This window comes from Sus scrofa, chromosome 11 (genome assembly GCF_054392235.1).
Source record: "Sus scrofa isolate SSC_HxYL_T2T_F1_AM1 chromosome 11, Sscrofa_HxYL_maternal_Yorkshire_Landrace_v2.0, whole genome shotgun sequence".
Lineage (NCBI taxonomy): Eukaryota > Metazoa > Chordata > Mammalia > Artiodactyla > Suidae > Sus > Sus scrofa.
Window position 1 is genome coordinate 23,142,223 of NC_139393.1, and position 14,953 is coordinate 23,157,175.

General features: G+C 47.0%; 1 protein-coding gene across 3 annotated transcripts in view; it reads right to left on the reverse strand.

The window, feature by feature from the left end:
• SERP2 (stress associated endoplasmic reticulum protein family member 2) overlaps positions 1-14,676 on the reverse strand; it is a 28,584-nt gene extending 13,908 nt beyond the window's left edge. The window contains exons 1-3 of one of the 3 annotated variants that reach the window (XR_002336680.2): positions 14,543-14,676; positions 14,205-14,321; positions 8,478-8,550 (exon numbers count right to left, since the gene is read on the reverse strand). Coding sequence is in view for 1 of the 3 variants with exons in the window: in NM_001435427.1 (NP_001422356.1) it covers positions 8,478-8,550; positions 14,205-14,288 (157 nt within the window). In the remaining 2 variants the exon portion in view is untranslated. 3 annotated transcript variants of the gene reach the window in all.
• Positions 14,677-14,953: the final 277 nt, after the last annotated feature.

Genomic DNA, 14,953 nt, shown 5'->3' on the forward strand with positions numbered 1-14,953 from the left:
ATTAACAACCATAAAACTAGTTACCAAATTACACCAGACAAAGAAAGATATCACCTTGAGATATCCTATCTGGACAGTTCCATGTCTCAAAAGAATATGCTGTTCCCAAAGCTTTTGTATCTCACAAGGAATTTTGTTTTTCTTTTTGGCTGCAGCCTTGGCATGCAGAAGTTCCCGGGCCAGGGATCGAACCCGAGCCACAGCAGTGACAATGATGGATCCTTAACCTGCTGAGCTACCAGAACTCCAAGAAAATGTTTTAATAGCAGAACAATGGTGTATTGGCTTGAAGGGAATGAAACTTATACTTTATTTCTCATCTTCAACTTGAAGTACAAAGCCTTGTTCATTGATTTTAGTCTGCCCGTGGGTGCTTTCTGTTGCCTGCCTGGGTTGGTCAGAAAGATTCTGATGCTTTATCCTGGGAACATAGTCTCACACACCCGGAGTGTTATCACTTCAATAGCCTAAAAGGCCCAAGGCACACACCATTCCCATCCCTGGTGCCACTAACTTCCCATGAGGGCAACAGGGACAGAGGTGGAGGTGACTGAAGCTGCAGGTGTCAAGCGAGCTGGGGGCTAAGACCACTCAGTGGCAGGACAACCGTCAGAGGGGTTCCTACTAAGACCATAGGAGTGATAAAGACAGCAGCGAGAGTAATGAACATGTCCAAGCTGAGTCAGCAGATACAGAGCAAATCCAGGCTTTGAACCCACATCTGGCAGAGTCCACAACGATCCTCCCCTCTGAAGCCTCTTATCCTTTTACTGCCAGTTGGTCAGTTTTCAAAGAAATGTCTTGCCTAAGAGAACTTCTGCAATCCTGCAAAGTGGAAAAGTACTTCCTCAGAAGAGGGGTGCGTGTAGTGTTCATTTTATGTATTTATTTTAAAATTGCATAGCTGAAGCAAGTTCCTGGGCCAGGGACTGGATCAGAGCCACAGCCTGCGGCCAGATCCTTGAACCCACTGCCCTGGGCCAGGAGTCGAACGCACACCTCTGCAGTGACCCAAGCTACTGCAGTTGGATTCTTAACCCAATGGGCCACAGCTGGAAGCTCCTGTATTTCATTTTTAGATAACGTCCTCCGACTGGCTGAAGGGCTGGAGTGGGATCTTGGGGGCCCCTGGTGATTCCCTGGCCGGGGAGCGGGGAGCATTCCCTGGACGCGTGTACTGGGGCTGGGCTCTCCGGGGGCCTGTGTGCTGTGTCCTCACGGCTCCCCCAGTTCCTCCTCCTTCCTTCTCACCTTCTCACTCTTATCTGCATCAGCACCCCTGGCATGAGAGGCATGTGTGGAGAATGAGGAAGGCCAGCCATGGGGGAGAAGGCGAGAAGGAAGGCGCCACAAGTTTGCTGTGACACATCACTCCCCATAAGAAAGGGGTCCCGTAACCTCCTGCCGGTTTGTTAGCTGATTTTTTTTTTCCCACATAAAATGGAATGAGGGTGACCAGTAGGTGGGCATCTACTCAAACACCAACATGTTTCATCAGGCTCCATTCTTTCCCAGAAGATACTAGGATTCCTTACGACCTGCCTGACCGGAATATGTATTTACCCTGGGTGCACTGAGAGGATTTCTATAATTTTTTTGATTGAAGTATAGTTGATTTACAGTGTTTCAGGTGTACAGCAAAGTGACTCAGTGATACATATATTACTATATACATATGTTTAGATATATACTATAAACATACATATACTATATATACTATAAACCTATATACTATGTATACTATATACATATATACTATATATATATTATAATATTATAAACACATATATACTATATCTACTATAAATGTATATATACTATATATATTATATATATACACCAAACATATATACATATATACTATATCTACTATAAACATATAGTATATATATACTATATATATACTATAAACACACATACTATATCTACTATAAACATATATATACTATATATATTACATATATACACCAAACATATATAAACATATATACTATATATACACTATATATACTATAAACATATAAACCATATATCTACTATACACATATAGATACTATATATATAATGCTATATATATGTATTCTTTTTCATATTCTTTTCCATTATAGGTTATTATAAGACAGCGAATATAGTTCCCTGTGCTACCCAGTAGGTCCTTGTTGGTTATCTAGTTTGTAAACCGTGGTGTGTGTCTGTAAATCCCAAACTCCTAATGTGTCCCTCCCCCGTGCCCCTTTGGTGAGCCTAAGTTTGTGGTCTCTGTGGCACCATTCCTTAAAAGAGCTCTTCGCCCACCCACCCGTCAATTAGGAAGGTGGGTTAACAGAGGAAGGTAAATGAAAGCAAGAGAATCGGACCTGTGATCACCATCTTCCCTCATAGGAGAAGATGTCCTACGTCTCTGTATAAAAATCCGGGAAGCATGAGGAACTAACCCCATGACCTCAGAGAGGGTGCATGACCTTAGAGGTATGACAGGGACTGGGTGAAGGGGAACGGAAGCCTGGCACACGAGTCCACCCCGTTCAAAGGGAAGAGACCTTCTGGACAGGATCAGAAAGGGGTGTGTCTGCAGTGGGAGGGAACCCATCGGAAACGCCAGTGCATTTTGTGCGAGCCTGACGGACGAGAGCCGGAGCCAGGGTGCTGCTGTGCGCACTGCAGATGAGCGGCAGGACCTGAGAGGAGAGGGGTCTCTCTTAGGTTGTGTCACAAAACTGGGGCAGAGGCGAGAGAGCAGCGATAAGGGCTTTAATCATCCAGGCACCAAGAAGTCTCATTACGTAAAGCGGAGGAACTGATAAAGGGACGGGCTAGACCGGAGGAAATCGCATTCTTTTAAACCTAGACAACTGTGAGTGCAAAAAAAAATAATTTAAAAAAAAAAAAAAAAAAAGGTAGGAGCCTGTAGCCCCCGGACTCTAAGAGGGAGGGTCTGGGTGGGGGAGGGGATGCAGGAGCTGCAAGATGAACTGAATCGTGACTAATCCCGGAGAGGTGGCAACGGGGGACCGAGCTAAAGGAGCTATTGTGTTTTCCATGACATGTTTGGTTTAGAAAAAGACACGGACAAAGACAGAAGGAAGGGCACGGTACCAAGGACACACTGAGAAGAGTGACACATTTCTGTGAGAACAGCGCTGGACTTAAGGTGAAGCTTGCAAAAAAAAAAAAAAAAAAAAAAAAAAGCTACAGCTGGCTAAAAAAAAAAAAAAAAGGAAAGAAAGCAAAAAAGAAAAAAGGGAGATGGTGGTGGATTTATGTTTTCGTTATGATTTTAAAAGAGATGAGGCCCATTGATTGAGGGTCATGGCAGCCTGTTAACAGAGGAAGTGGAGATACTCCAGCTCCCAGCTCCGCAGCTGACCCCTCCACAGAAGCCAGGGGTCTTAACTAGAAAGATTTTTTTTTTTTTTTTTTTTTTTTATGCTGCACCCATGGCATATGGAGGTTCCCAGGCTGGGGTCCAATCAGAGCTGCAGCTGCAGCCTACACCACAGCCACAGCAACACCAGATCTGAGCCGAGTCTGCAACCTACACCACAGCTCATGGCAATGCCGACCTTTAACCCACTGAGTGAGGCCAGGGATCGAACCTGCAACCTCATGGATATTAGCCAAGTTCGTAACCTGCTGAGCCACGATGAGAACGCACATAAACAAGAAAGAGCTATAGAAGCATCATTAGAAGAGCACTGGATGTGAAGGTGGGGGATGTGGCATGCCAGGAATTTTGCCTGCTGTGCTGGTTCACAGAGTAGGAACTGTCTCTTCCCCTTTTGGTCTATTGGGACATTTGCTGACAGCAGTCTTTTGGAAGACTCCCAGTCTCCGTTAGCTTTTTTCAGGGATCAAGTACATTGTTCGTGTTGTCTTATCTGTAGGTTTGCCCAGGGGCCTGGGATGGGAGCTTGCAGTGCCTGGGAATTTGGACTTAAAGCAGCTGAGAGGACACATCATGCACTGGCATGCCACATCCCCTGCCTTCATGTCCAGCTCTGTATCTATTTAGTCCCTGACAACACAGGCCACATGGTGACTGGGGCTCAAGATCCCTGCCAGTGGGCTTTGGCCCTTCCAGAGCCCTGCCTGCTACTCAGGCCTCTGTGCCTTTGTCATGCAGCATTCCTGCAGGGGGAATAACCCTCCTTTCATCTGGCTGTTTGTCCTTTAAAACTCAGCTCAAACAGCACCTCCTCTGGGAAACTGTCTCTTTTGTTCACTGTGAGTTAAAAGACCCTGCTGTTGGAATTCCCGTGTGGCTCAGTGGGTTAAGAATCTGACTAGTATCCATGAGGGTGTGGGTTTGATCCCTGGTCTCACTCAGTGGGTTGAGGATCTGGAGTTGCCGTAAGCTTTGGCATAGGCTGCTGATGTGACTTGGACCTGGTGTTGCTATGCCTGTGGTGTAGGCCAACAGCTGAAGTTCTTTTTTTTTTTTTTTTTGCTTTTTGGGGCCACACCCACAGCATATGGAGGTTCCCAGGCCAGGGGGCGAATAGGAGCTGTAACTGCCAGCCTATGCAGCAACGTCAGATCCGAGCCATGTCTGCGACCTACACCACAGCTCATATGGGATCACCGGATCCTTAACCCAGTGAGCGAGGCCAGGGAGTGAATCTGCAACCTCATGAATCCTAGTTGAATTTGTTTCTGCTGCGCTACTACAGGAACTCGGGCAGCTGCAGTTCTGATTTGACCCTTAGCCTGGGAACTTCCAATATGCTGTGGGTGTAGCCCTTAAAAAAAGTCCCTGCTGTTGTCTGGTTGTGTTCTTCTAGATCCACATTGGAATCCTGGGGCCCAGTGGGATGGTGGTGGAAGGTGGGGCCTCTGGGGGGTGATTACGTCCTGAGGTGGAGGGTTCGTGAATGGGGTGAGTGCTCTTATAAAAGAGACCCCGCCAAGCTCCCTAACCTCTTCAGCCACATGAGGATGCAGTGTGAGGCTACAAGAAATTTGTGGCTGGGAAGAGGTCCTCGCTTGACCATGCTGGCTCTCTAATCTGACATCCAGTCTCCAAAACTGCGAGCAATAAAGGTCTGCTATTTATAAGCCACCCGGTCTGCAATATTTTGTTACAGCAGCTCGGACAGACTAAGACAGCCCCTTATCCTCACCTGCCAAGCACCCTGGGCGCTCTGCTATCGGAGTGCTCTTTGCCTGGGCTGCAACGGACAGCATCCTTATCTGCCTCCCCCGTGCCTGCTGCCTCCTGAAGGGGTTTGTATTTCCAAAGCCCACACAAATAGCAGGCACTCCAGGGACCCTCAAGACACAGGGACTGCTCCAAGGAGTTTGGCTGAAAGGTTCAAGGTCAACCCAAGGGGAGTTGTCTCCATTTGTGTTCTCTGGGCTTCTCCAGGTCTAGGCTTTTATCAGTGACCTGAGAACTAATATACCTTCAAAAAGTCATAAAGCTGGGAGAGCACGATAATCAGCTAAGAGGCTCAAGGGTCAAGATCTACAATCTACAGTTTGGCCATAAAGCCTGAAAATGTAGGTAACTTGTTTTATATAGATGGATTTGTCTTGATTTTTCTGTGGCATGCTAAAGGCATGGGTGTTTTGGTTTGCTCTGTGTTGGGGAGCAAATCGGAGACAGATCATCCGAGGCAACACATCACGGATGAACATGCAGGCACTGATGGACATGCTGCATTGATGCACCATATTCATTGCAGGTTTTTATAGCACTGAACTATGCACGGCTAATGCATGCAAGACAATGCATCATATAATGTCATTGACCATACTGTACATTATAAGGTCACAACAGTAAGCCCTTCATTATGTATGTTCTTCACTGTTTCCAGACTTTATGGCCACTTGGCAGAAAAACAGCTGACAATCAACAATGAAATTATAACGGAAATGTTCATGAAGCTTTATATTAAGTCTAAAAAAAAGTCAAATTAATATCTATAGTATGGGGAATATCTGGCTTCATCCATTCATCCATCCATCCAACCACCAAGATTAAGCATTTGCTCTGTGCTCAATACTGTGCTAGGATCTAAAAATTTAGTGGAAGATAAACACTGCCTTCCCTGAGCTTATATCTTAGTAGAGATAACAAATACTCACATTAAAGCATTTCAAAAGTTGATGGGGGCCATGAATAAAAGGAAACAATGTGTGATGCCGATAGGGGACAACATTAGGTGTGGGGTGTGGAGATGCTTCTCTGACGCTTACAGGAAGTCGATGTGAAGGAGAGCTTGGTGGGGCCTGGCTGGCTATTAGCTCTCGGTGAGTCCAGGATGTGCTATGTTGTTAAAACTAAACGGCAAGCCCAGGGCATGTTAATAGAAGCAGGGTGAGGAGATCAAGGGCAGGGACAGTCCTACTGCCTCTAGCAGGTGCACTCCTTCCAGACCATCTTCTACAATTGAAAATGCTATACTTGGAGTTCCCATTGTGGCTCAGTGGTTAACGGATCCGACGAGGAACCACAAGGTTTTGGGTTCGATCCCTAGCCTCGCTCAGTGGGTTAAGGATCCGGCGTTGCTGTGAGCTGTGGTGTAAGCCAGTGGCTACAGCTCCGATTGGACCCCTAGCCTGGGAACCTCCATATGCTGAGGGTGCGGCCATAGAAAAGAAAAAAGAAAAAAAAAGAAAACGCTATACTTTTTCTTTTTTGGACACACCCGCGGCATATGGAAGTTCCTGGGACAGGGATCAAATCTGAGGTGCGACTGCAACCTACGCCATAGCTGTGGCAACGCTGGATCTTTAACCCACTGTGCCAGGTCAGGGGTCCATCCCGAGCCTCCTCAGAGACAACACCCAGTCCTTAACCCCATGCACCACTGTAGGAACTCTGAAAATGCTCTACTTTAAGAGAGTTGTGGTGTGTTTTCAGAAGAAGGATCTAGAAACCACATCTTATGTGGACAAGGCTGAGAGAACTAGGAAAGGTGAGTTTGCAGAAGACATTGCTAGGTATTATCTTGAAAATATCCACAGATTCAAGACATTCAGAAGCAAAAGAGTGCATGCTGAGTGATTTTCAGAGTCCACGCCTGAACAACTGAGAAGACAGCACAGTGTCGTTCAAAAGCAGGGAGATGTTTCTGATAGAATCAGAGCTACAAGGAAATGGGGTACAGGATTTTTGAAGGAGTGAGCGCTCCTGAAATATCTCAGCAGCGACTGGGTAAATGCTGCTGAAGATGAGGGATCCCGTATTGGGCAAAAGATGCCCTTTGAGGACACGTCTTTGGTACCCTTTTGCTTCTTGGCATGGAAGAGCTTCTCACCCTGGAATCATCTTTAAAATATCTGAGCCTCAAGCAACAATAGCACCAAGATCATCAGATCCCTCCTTGCTCCTAAGAGCTTTTGTTTTCCTTGAAGAGGGCTCTCTTAAAGATCTATCTTTGTCCTGGGTGTCCCTTGCTACTGGGGCAGAGTGACGTCTTCCTGGAAAGCCTAGGTCTTTGCAGGAAGATGGGGACACCTCGCCTTCCCTGCCCTTGGCAACAGTGAGGTGGTGGAGGAATGAAACGTCCGAAGACCAACCTCACTGTTAGAAGTGACCTCCACTCACCAGCACTTCAGAGACCCAGCCCGGGGGACCAAGAATTACATCAAAGCTCCCAAGCAGAGAAATCCGCGAGAAGCGACGGCATGATCCTTTTGGTCAAGTCGCCACTGAGTGTGCCTGTGTGTGTGTGTGTGTGTGTGTGTGTGTGTGTGGGCGTGGTGAATTCTAACCTGAGTGTAAGTAAAGCTCTCTGAACTTGCCCTCTTCTAGCATCACGTGACTGTACCTGGAGGCTCAGGTCAAAGGCTCCCTTTGACCCAGCAGCTCCGCGAAGCTTCTCTTAAGGCATAAGGCCCCTCCCCTTCTCTGGAATGTGGATTTATCTCAGGCAGACAGGTGTGCCACTTCCTGTTAAAGGCTAGGTCTTCAGAGGAAGCTTGAACTGAACTCTAAAGTGTCGACAGCCAGGTTAAGTACTCAGTGTAATCCTTTTATGGTTATGATTTGATAGCGTGTCAATTCTGTTTCTACCCTTATGTGGTTGGCTGGAATGGGAATGAAATCAAAACCCATTTCTTTCTTTTTCTTCTCTTTTTTTTTTTGGTCTTTTTAGAGCCACACCTGCAGCATATGGAGGTTCCCAGGCTAGAGGTCAAATCAGAGCTGCAGCTGCCGGCCTACACACCACAGCCACAGCAACACCAGATCCAAGCCACGTCTGCAATCTACACCACAGGTCACGGCAACACTGGATCCTTAACCTACTGAGCAGGGCCAGGGATCAAACCCGAGTCCTCATGGATATTAGTTGGGTTTGTTACTGATGAGCCACCGCAGGAACTCCTCAAAATCCATTTAGATGAAGGCTTTGGGCAATGATTAACTTGAATCTCAGACCAATATATTTTTTGTCTCTTTACCTTGTGAATAAAACATGTTTACAGGTCAGAGGAGACCAGGGAATATAAGGTCCACGAGAAACCCATACCTGAGCCGCAGACAACAAAAACGAACAGGGCCAAGAGCCATGGTCCTACAGGATACTTCTCTTCTTGCGGCCTCTAAAAGGGAAAAACAGAAAGGAAGATTAGGTTCGTTCATTCAGGAAACAGGTATTGGGTACCTCCAGCCACTCTCCTGGGGGTCGGGGTACCTCTGGGAACGAGACAGACCCCGTCTCAACACAGGTGGGCAGATTGAGATGAATAAAGTCAATATCAAAGCATCAAGAAAGGCTTGGAAAAATTCATCAATAACCTTAGTAACAACCCTGCAACTCCACCACCTTGATGGTCCTTAAATATCCTGGGGACACAATATATAAACACATAAATGTAGAGACAATACAATGATTTGGGAGCCAAAAATGACATTACTAATAATTGCTTCCATTGGTTGAAAGCACACTCTGTGCCAGGCACTCTAGGAAGCAGCCTACATCCACAATTTCCAGCGCTCACAACCCCACGCAGGGAGGTATTATCACCTTCTTTCAGTAGTTGAGACATAGAGGCTCATGGTGTGTTAACATGAGCCAGAGGTGGGATTCAAATTTTGGTCTGCCTCCTTAAGGAGCCTGGGGGGTTTCTTCCAACAGATGCATCTTGAATTCCCACATCTGTGGATTCTAAGCCGGGTCCCCGAGCACAGGTATCTTCTCAAAACCTTCTAAGTGCTGAAATACCCTGGATGTCCCTGCAGTGCAATCAAGGGAATGGCAGATGCACCCCAGCAATTGCACATGGAGGGAGGGGAGTGGCATTCTGTAACAAAGCTCCTAATTCTTAGTGAAGCTTATTCTTTGGGGACATCTCTGTATCCCTGGGAAGCCCAAGGGGACTGTGGTCTCCACAAGGACCAGCGCTGCATACCTCCTGCTCTTGTCAAACCCAAAGCACAGACGTCGCAGGGACGTCCCTCTGCAACCCTTCCCGGTAAGCTCGATCCTTAAAATCAAATCCACCAATGGGAAAACTATTTTCTGAGAGAGGCATCTGAAAAAGTGGGGGAATTTCTCAAATGAAAAGGGAGAAAGCAGAGTGAGAAAAATAAAGAATTCACGAAATATTTCCTCAATGGCGTGAGCCAAAAAGAGGCTGTGGCTGCTATAGGTTAAAGCACTTATGTTTATCACAGACAAAAGCAATGATTCTTTTTTTCTCAGCTTACCTGTTCCATTCTCAGAGAACCTTCTCTCTTCTGCCTCAAATGACTTTACCAGACACTTATACATCACTATGCACTTTTTCTTGATAGCATTTATCACAGTTTGTATCTCAATGTTTATTCTTGTGATAATGTGTTTAATGTCTGTCTCTGCACTAGACTATAAGCCCTACGAGGACAGGTACTGCCTCTCTCTCTCTCTCTCTCTCTCTCTTTTTTCTTGGTTGCTCCTGTGGCATAGGGAAGTTCCTGGGCAGGGGATCGAACCAGAGCCACTGCAGAGGCAACTCCTGATTCTTAACTTGATGTGCCACAGAGGGAACTCCCAAGCATGGGTCTCTTTCCTATGTCCATGTGCCCAGAATTTAACACAATATCTGCTTCATAAATAGTCACAGAAGAATGAAGAGGCATACATGCTTCACTAAATACGAGGTCTTGGGTCAGCTGGAGGAAAGAGTCTACAAAAGATACTGCCTCTTCTATTAAGACTTTCTAATTGGTGATAAGGTTATTCCTACATTTCTGGTGCTAGAGAAGTATGGATTAAAGTGTCAGTGGCAGGTAGCCCTTAAGGATAAAAACCTTGACAATCTTGCATCTACCACCACTCTCGTAATGAGGGCAAGTCACCCTGCAAGGGACTAGATGCTCTCTTTTGACTAGACAAGGACAAAATCAGTCTTAAAATAACCACTGAAGATAACGTGAACCAGTGTTTTCACCGTGCCATTTTGGGGGCATTTAAGACTGGGTCAAGGTCAGAGCAAGTAAATAATGGAGGTATTAAATAAAGTTATCTGGACAAAGTGTGACATTCACCCTTCACCACCCTCTTTCAGATTGTTGGTCTGCTATAGATACCAAATGGAGTCCTTAATTTTTCCTTTGTAGGGAAAAAAAAATACAAATTATCAGGATGCTGAGCACACAAATACCTTTTTGATGACATGTCACAGTGAATCAATATTTTTATTTTTTTAATTTTTGCTTTTTTTTTTTTTTTAAGGGCTGCACTCACTGCATATGGAGATTCCCAGGCTCAGGGTTGAATCGGAGCTGTAGCCACCAGCCTACACCACAGCCATAGCAATGCCAGATCCTTAATCCACTGAGCAATGCCAGGGATCGAACCTGCATCCTCATGGATGCTAGTCATATTCGTTTCCGCTGAGCCACAATGGGAACTCCAGTGAACCAATATTCTGTGAGGACTTTCAGAGCCCAAGAATACCTCAGCCGGTCATAAGACCAGTGTATCCTTTTTTGAAGGCTCTGAGTCATTCTTTTTTGGAAGTGGTGCCCAGCACAAATCTGTTCGGACAATGCACCTAAGCCTGAATCTATTGCTGGGAAAGGTGAGAAAAGAGCAGAATCCTGCAAATGACATGGTTCATTTCCAGCAGGAGTTTGCTATTCCCTGGGCTCCAAAAGGTCAGGGGATGGCTTTCTTGGAAATAAGCTCCCAGCAGGATAACTCTGAACTCTGAAATAAATTTATTTATTTAGCTTTTATTTATTTATTTATCTATTTCCTTCAAGAAGAGACCAGTCTACACTGACAGTTCCTAAGGTCCAAAGGTCTTTCTCTCTTTCTTTTTTTTCTTTTTTTTTTTTTTCCTTTTTACGGTTGTACCTGTGGCATATGGAAGTTCACAGTCTAGGGGTTGAATCAGAGCTGCAGCTGAGGTTTACGCTACAGCCACAGCCACACAAGATCCAAGCTGCATCTTTGACCTAAGTTGCAGCTTGCAGCACCACCAGATACTTAACCCACTGGGAGAGGCCAGGGATTGGAACTGCATCCTCATGGACACTATGTCAGGTTCTTAGCCCACTAAACCACCACGGGAACTCCAGAACTCTGAAATTTAAATTGCCCCTTCATTCTGGAGAAGTTACTCCTGTATAATCATGAGATGATTCGTCTCGTTCTCCATTTCTTGGATTTTTCTGTTATCTGGAAGAACAATATTGATTCACTCCAAGGCTGTAAGCTAATCAGGAAATACCGAAGCATTTGCATACAATTAAAAGGAATTCGTTTCTGAATGCTTAGTCTAAATTTTCAGGTGGACTCTCTTCATATGTCTGCATTTACTGAATTTCATTCTGAACAAGTTACCCCTTGCAAATGACTTCTTTCAAAGTATAACCATGTTTGATCTGTGATCAGGAAAAGGAGATTTAGGATTTAAACTTTTTGAAAGAGAATTTCCTTTTTGAAAGAGAATTTCATTTTTCTTTTTGGATGCTGATCCATTTACAATAAAGTTAATCCCGAAGCCTTTCTAACCAAGGGAAACTAAACATACAGTGTGGCATGGTTTGGAGACCTTTCATTACAAAGTTAGTGGAAACATTTAAAAACCCTCCGAGGCGCCAGGCACTTTTGAAGAGCCCACTCCATGGAATATCAGAACTCATTAAAATCCACTCATACCATACATTAAACGCAATTTGAAAGTATCTTTGAGAGTTGAGTTGAGTTGAACTGCGGTTGAGTTGACTTCATTATCTAGACATTTAAACAGCTTTTGCTCCAATTTTTCCATTTTCTTCTCTCATTTTGGAACCAATATTTTTTGTTTCAGGCCCCAACCATTTTCTAGTGGTCTTGAAAACCTGCAGGTGACAGAAACTGATTTTGCCAAGCCCAGTGGGCAAAACAGCTCGGCAAATAGTTTCCATTTGGTTGTTATTTTTGCAATCAGTTAAGTCACCTACTGAGTTCATTTAACAACTGAACTCTGGTTTTTTTAGTTCATTAAAAAGAACCTCAGAATTAGAGGTTTTTGGAAATTAGCTAGTCTGTATGATATCTTGGGCATAGCTGATTCTCCATAGCACTTAGGGATACAAACCCTGAATGCTTTCATATTTATTAAAAATTGGTTTTTAGCGTTAATCTGGGCAGCAAGTTTTCTTTTTTTCTGAGTAAAAATAGGGAAAACACAAATCTGTGTGAAATGTGGTGCTAATTCAATGGATGTTGGCATTTTGTTGCTCAGTCTCAACTAAACGCTCTCTCAAATGAGAGAGTTTCCAGCACAACTTAAGCATGGAGCTGCGTATATAGACCCTTTTTTTTTTTTTTTTTTTTTTTTTTGTCTTTTGTCCTTTTAGGGCTGCACCAGTGGCATATGGAGGTTCCTAGGCTAGGGTTCTAATCGGAGCTGTTGCTGCCAGCCTACACCAGAGCCACAGCAATGCCAGATCCGAGCCCCGTCTGCGATCCACACCACAGCTCACGGCAACACCGGATCCTTAACCCACTGAGCAAGGCCAGGGATCGAACCCGCAACCTCATGGTTCCTAGTCAGATTCGTTTCCACTGCACTGCGATGGGAACTTCTAGATCCAAATTTGATCCTACAGTTAGTTTCCCTGCCATAGTACTGCTTGGTTCTGCTAGAATTCTGGGATGGTGATTGCAGATCCAGCTTTTTGCTCAGTTAATCAAACCGGCATCATGTCCGTGGCTAAAAACAATTGCCTCATCAGGTCTGCAAGCTTTTCCAACCAAATCCCAGGCTTCAGCTGAACTTCCACTGAAGTGTCTGGGATAACAGATTCCAGGAGACTTGCTCATACTCTTGGAGGCCAACACTACCCAACAACTCATCCGAGGCCTGCCTTTGAAATGTCCAGAATTCTGGATTTTCTGTGGACGATCATTTTTGCTAAAAAACAAAAACAAAAACACAAAAGCAAAACAACAACCAAACCAAGCCAAACGCACACAAATATACCTCTGTCCAAGGCACAGATTTTACTTAAAAGTTATTATAAAGCTTGAATCTACAGCTGGGGAGGCCTTGGATGCCTGGCAACAAACTAGTCTCTAAAGTTCTCGATCATCCCCTCGGGAGGACTTCACGGCGTGACCAAGAGGAATGTAGCTTTTAAACTTTAGCCCAGTGGTGAGAGGCTTCATTGAAGAAGAGGCAAAAGTGGAGGATCAAGGAATAAGCCTGAATCTCATTCCCATTCCTGATTTATACCGGGAGACCACTACAAAGGCGCTGGAAAGAAAACCTTATTATAGTGTGCTTGTTGGGGATGGTGGGGAGGGGTATGAAGCCTGGGAAGGAATATGGCAAATGGCCTCCCTTTAATCATTCATTCATTCATTCATTCATCCATTCATTCAAGTATCCGATCCAGCACCTTCTAGGTTTCAGGCCCCTGTGTCAAGCAATTGGCTTAATTGTTCCCTTAAGGATGTGACTTTCCATCTTTCCCAGAGGCGTAGGCCCGATCCTCTGGGGGGGGGGGGGGGAACCCTTCTGCGCCTCCTTGGGACCCCAAGCAGCCACTTTCAGAGGGGCCACGGCCAACCAGGACCCTCTCCGCGCACAGAGAGCACAAGCCGGAGCTGCCTGAGCGGCCTCACCGGAACCCCCACCTCGCTCGACCTCCGGGGAAAGGGGGCCCCCTGGGCCCGGAGGAGGGGGAGGCCGGTCTTGCGCCCGCCCGAGGCCCTGAGCCCGCCCCGCCCCGCCCTGCCCTGGCCCCGGCCGCCGGGTCAGCGCCGCCCCCGCCTTACCAGGGTTTTGGCTACGTTCCCCCTCTGGGTGATGTTTTTGCTGTGCTTCTCGTTAGCCATCCGGATCCGCTGTTTGGCCACCATGGCTCGGGCGCTAGGAAATGTTCTCGACTCCCACTGCAAGGATTCCCCCGCGTGAGCCCCGGACGCGGCCGAGCGCGTCCCGCTCGCCCCGGGCGCTGCAGGTGGCAAGGCGCGGCCCCCGAGCCCCGCGCACCCCGCTCCCCAGCCCCCAACGAGCCAGCTCCAGAGAGAGGCCAGAGCCCGGACGGAAGTAATCTTTCATCTCAGGAAACCCTCTCCTACTTCCTCGCCATCCTTCCGGTCCCCCCAGCTACCTAACCGGCGCGGCCCCGTGGCAGGCGCTGCGGCGCGTTCTCCCTGCACCGGCGGCCGGAGCGCAGCGCGCCGAGGCGCTCGGGCCCGGGGCCCCGGACGTGTCCGGATCCAGCGGCCGAACGCAGCGGGGCCGAGGGTTCCGGCGGCCCCGGGCTTTGTGCGTGCGGGCTTCTCGGCCTGGGGCCCACCGAGGCCTGGGGAAGGGATTGGGGCGGCCGCCCTCCGAGCCGGGTCGCGCCGTCTGCCCGCACCGCTGCCCGGTGGCTGAGGGCTGGGCTGGAGGCGGCGGTCCGGGGGTCCTCAAAAGACAAGTTGAACAAGGGCAGGCCTGGGCCCGCCCTGGGGTAGGGCCTGCGCAAGGAAGGCCACGGCGGCGGGAGATTTCCCAAGCGCTGCACAGAGGGCTGGGC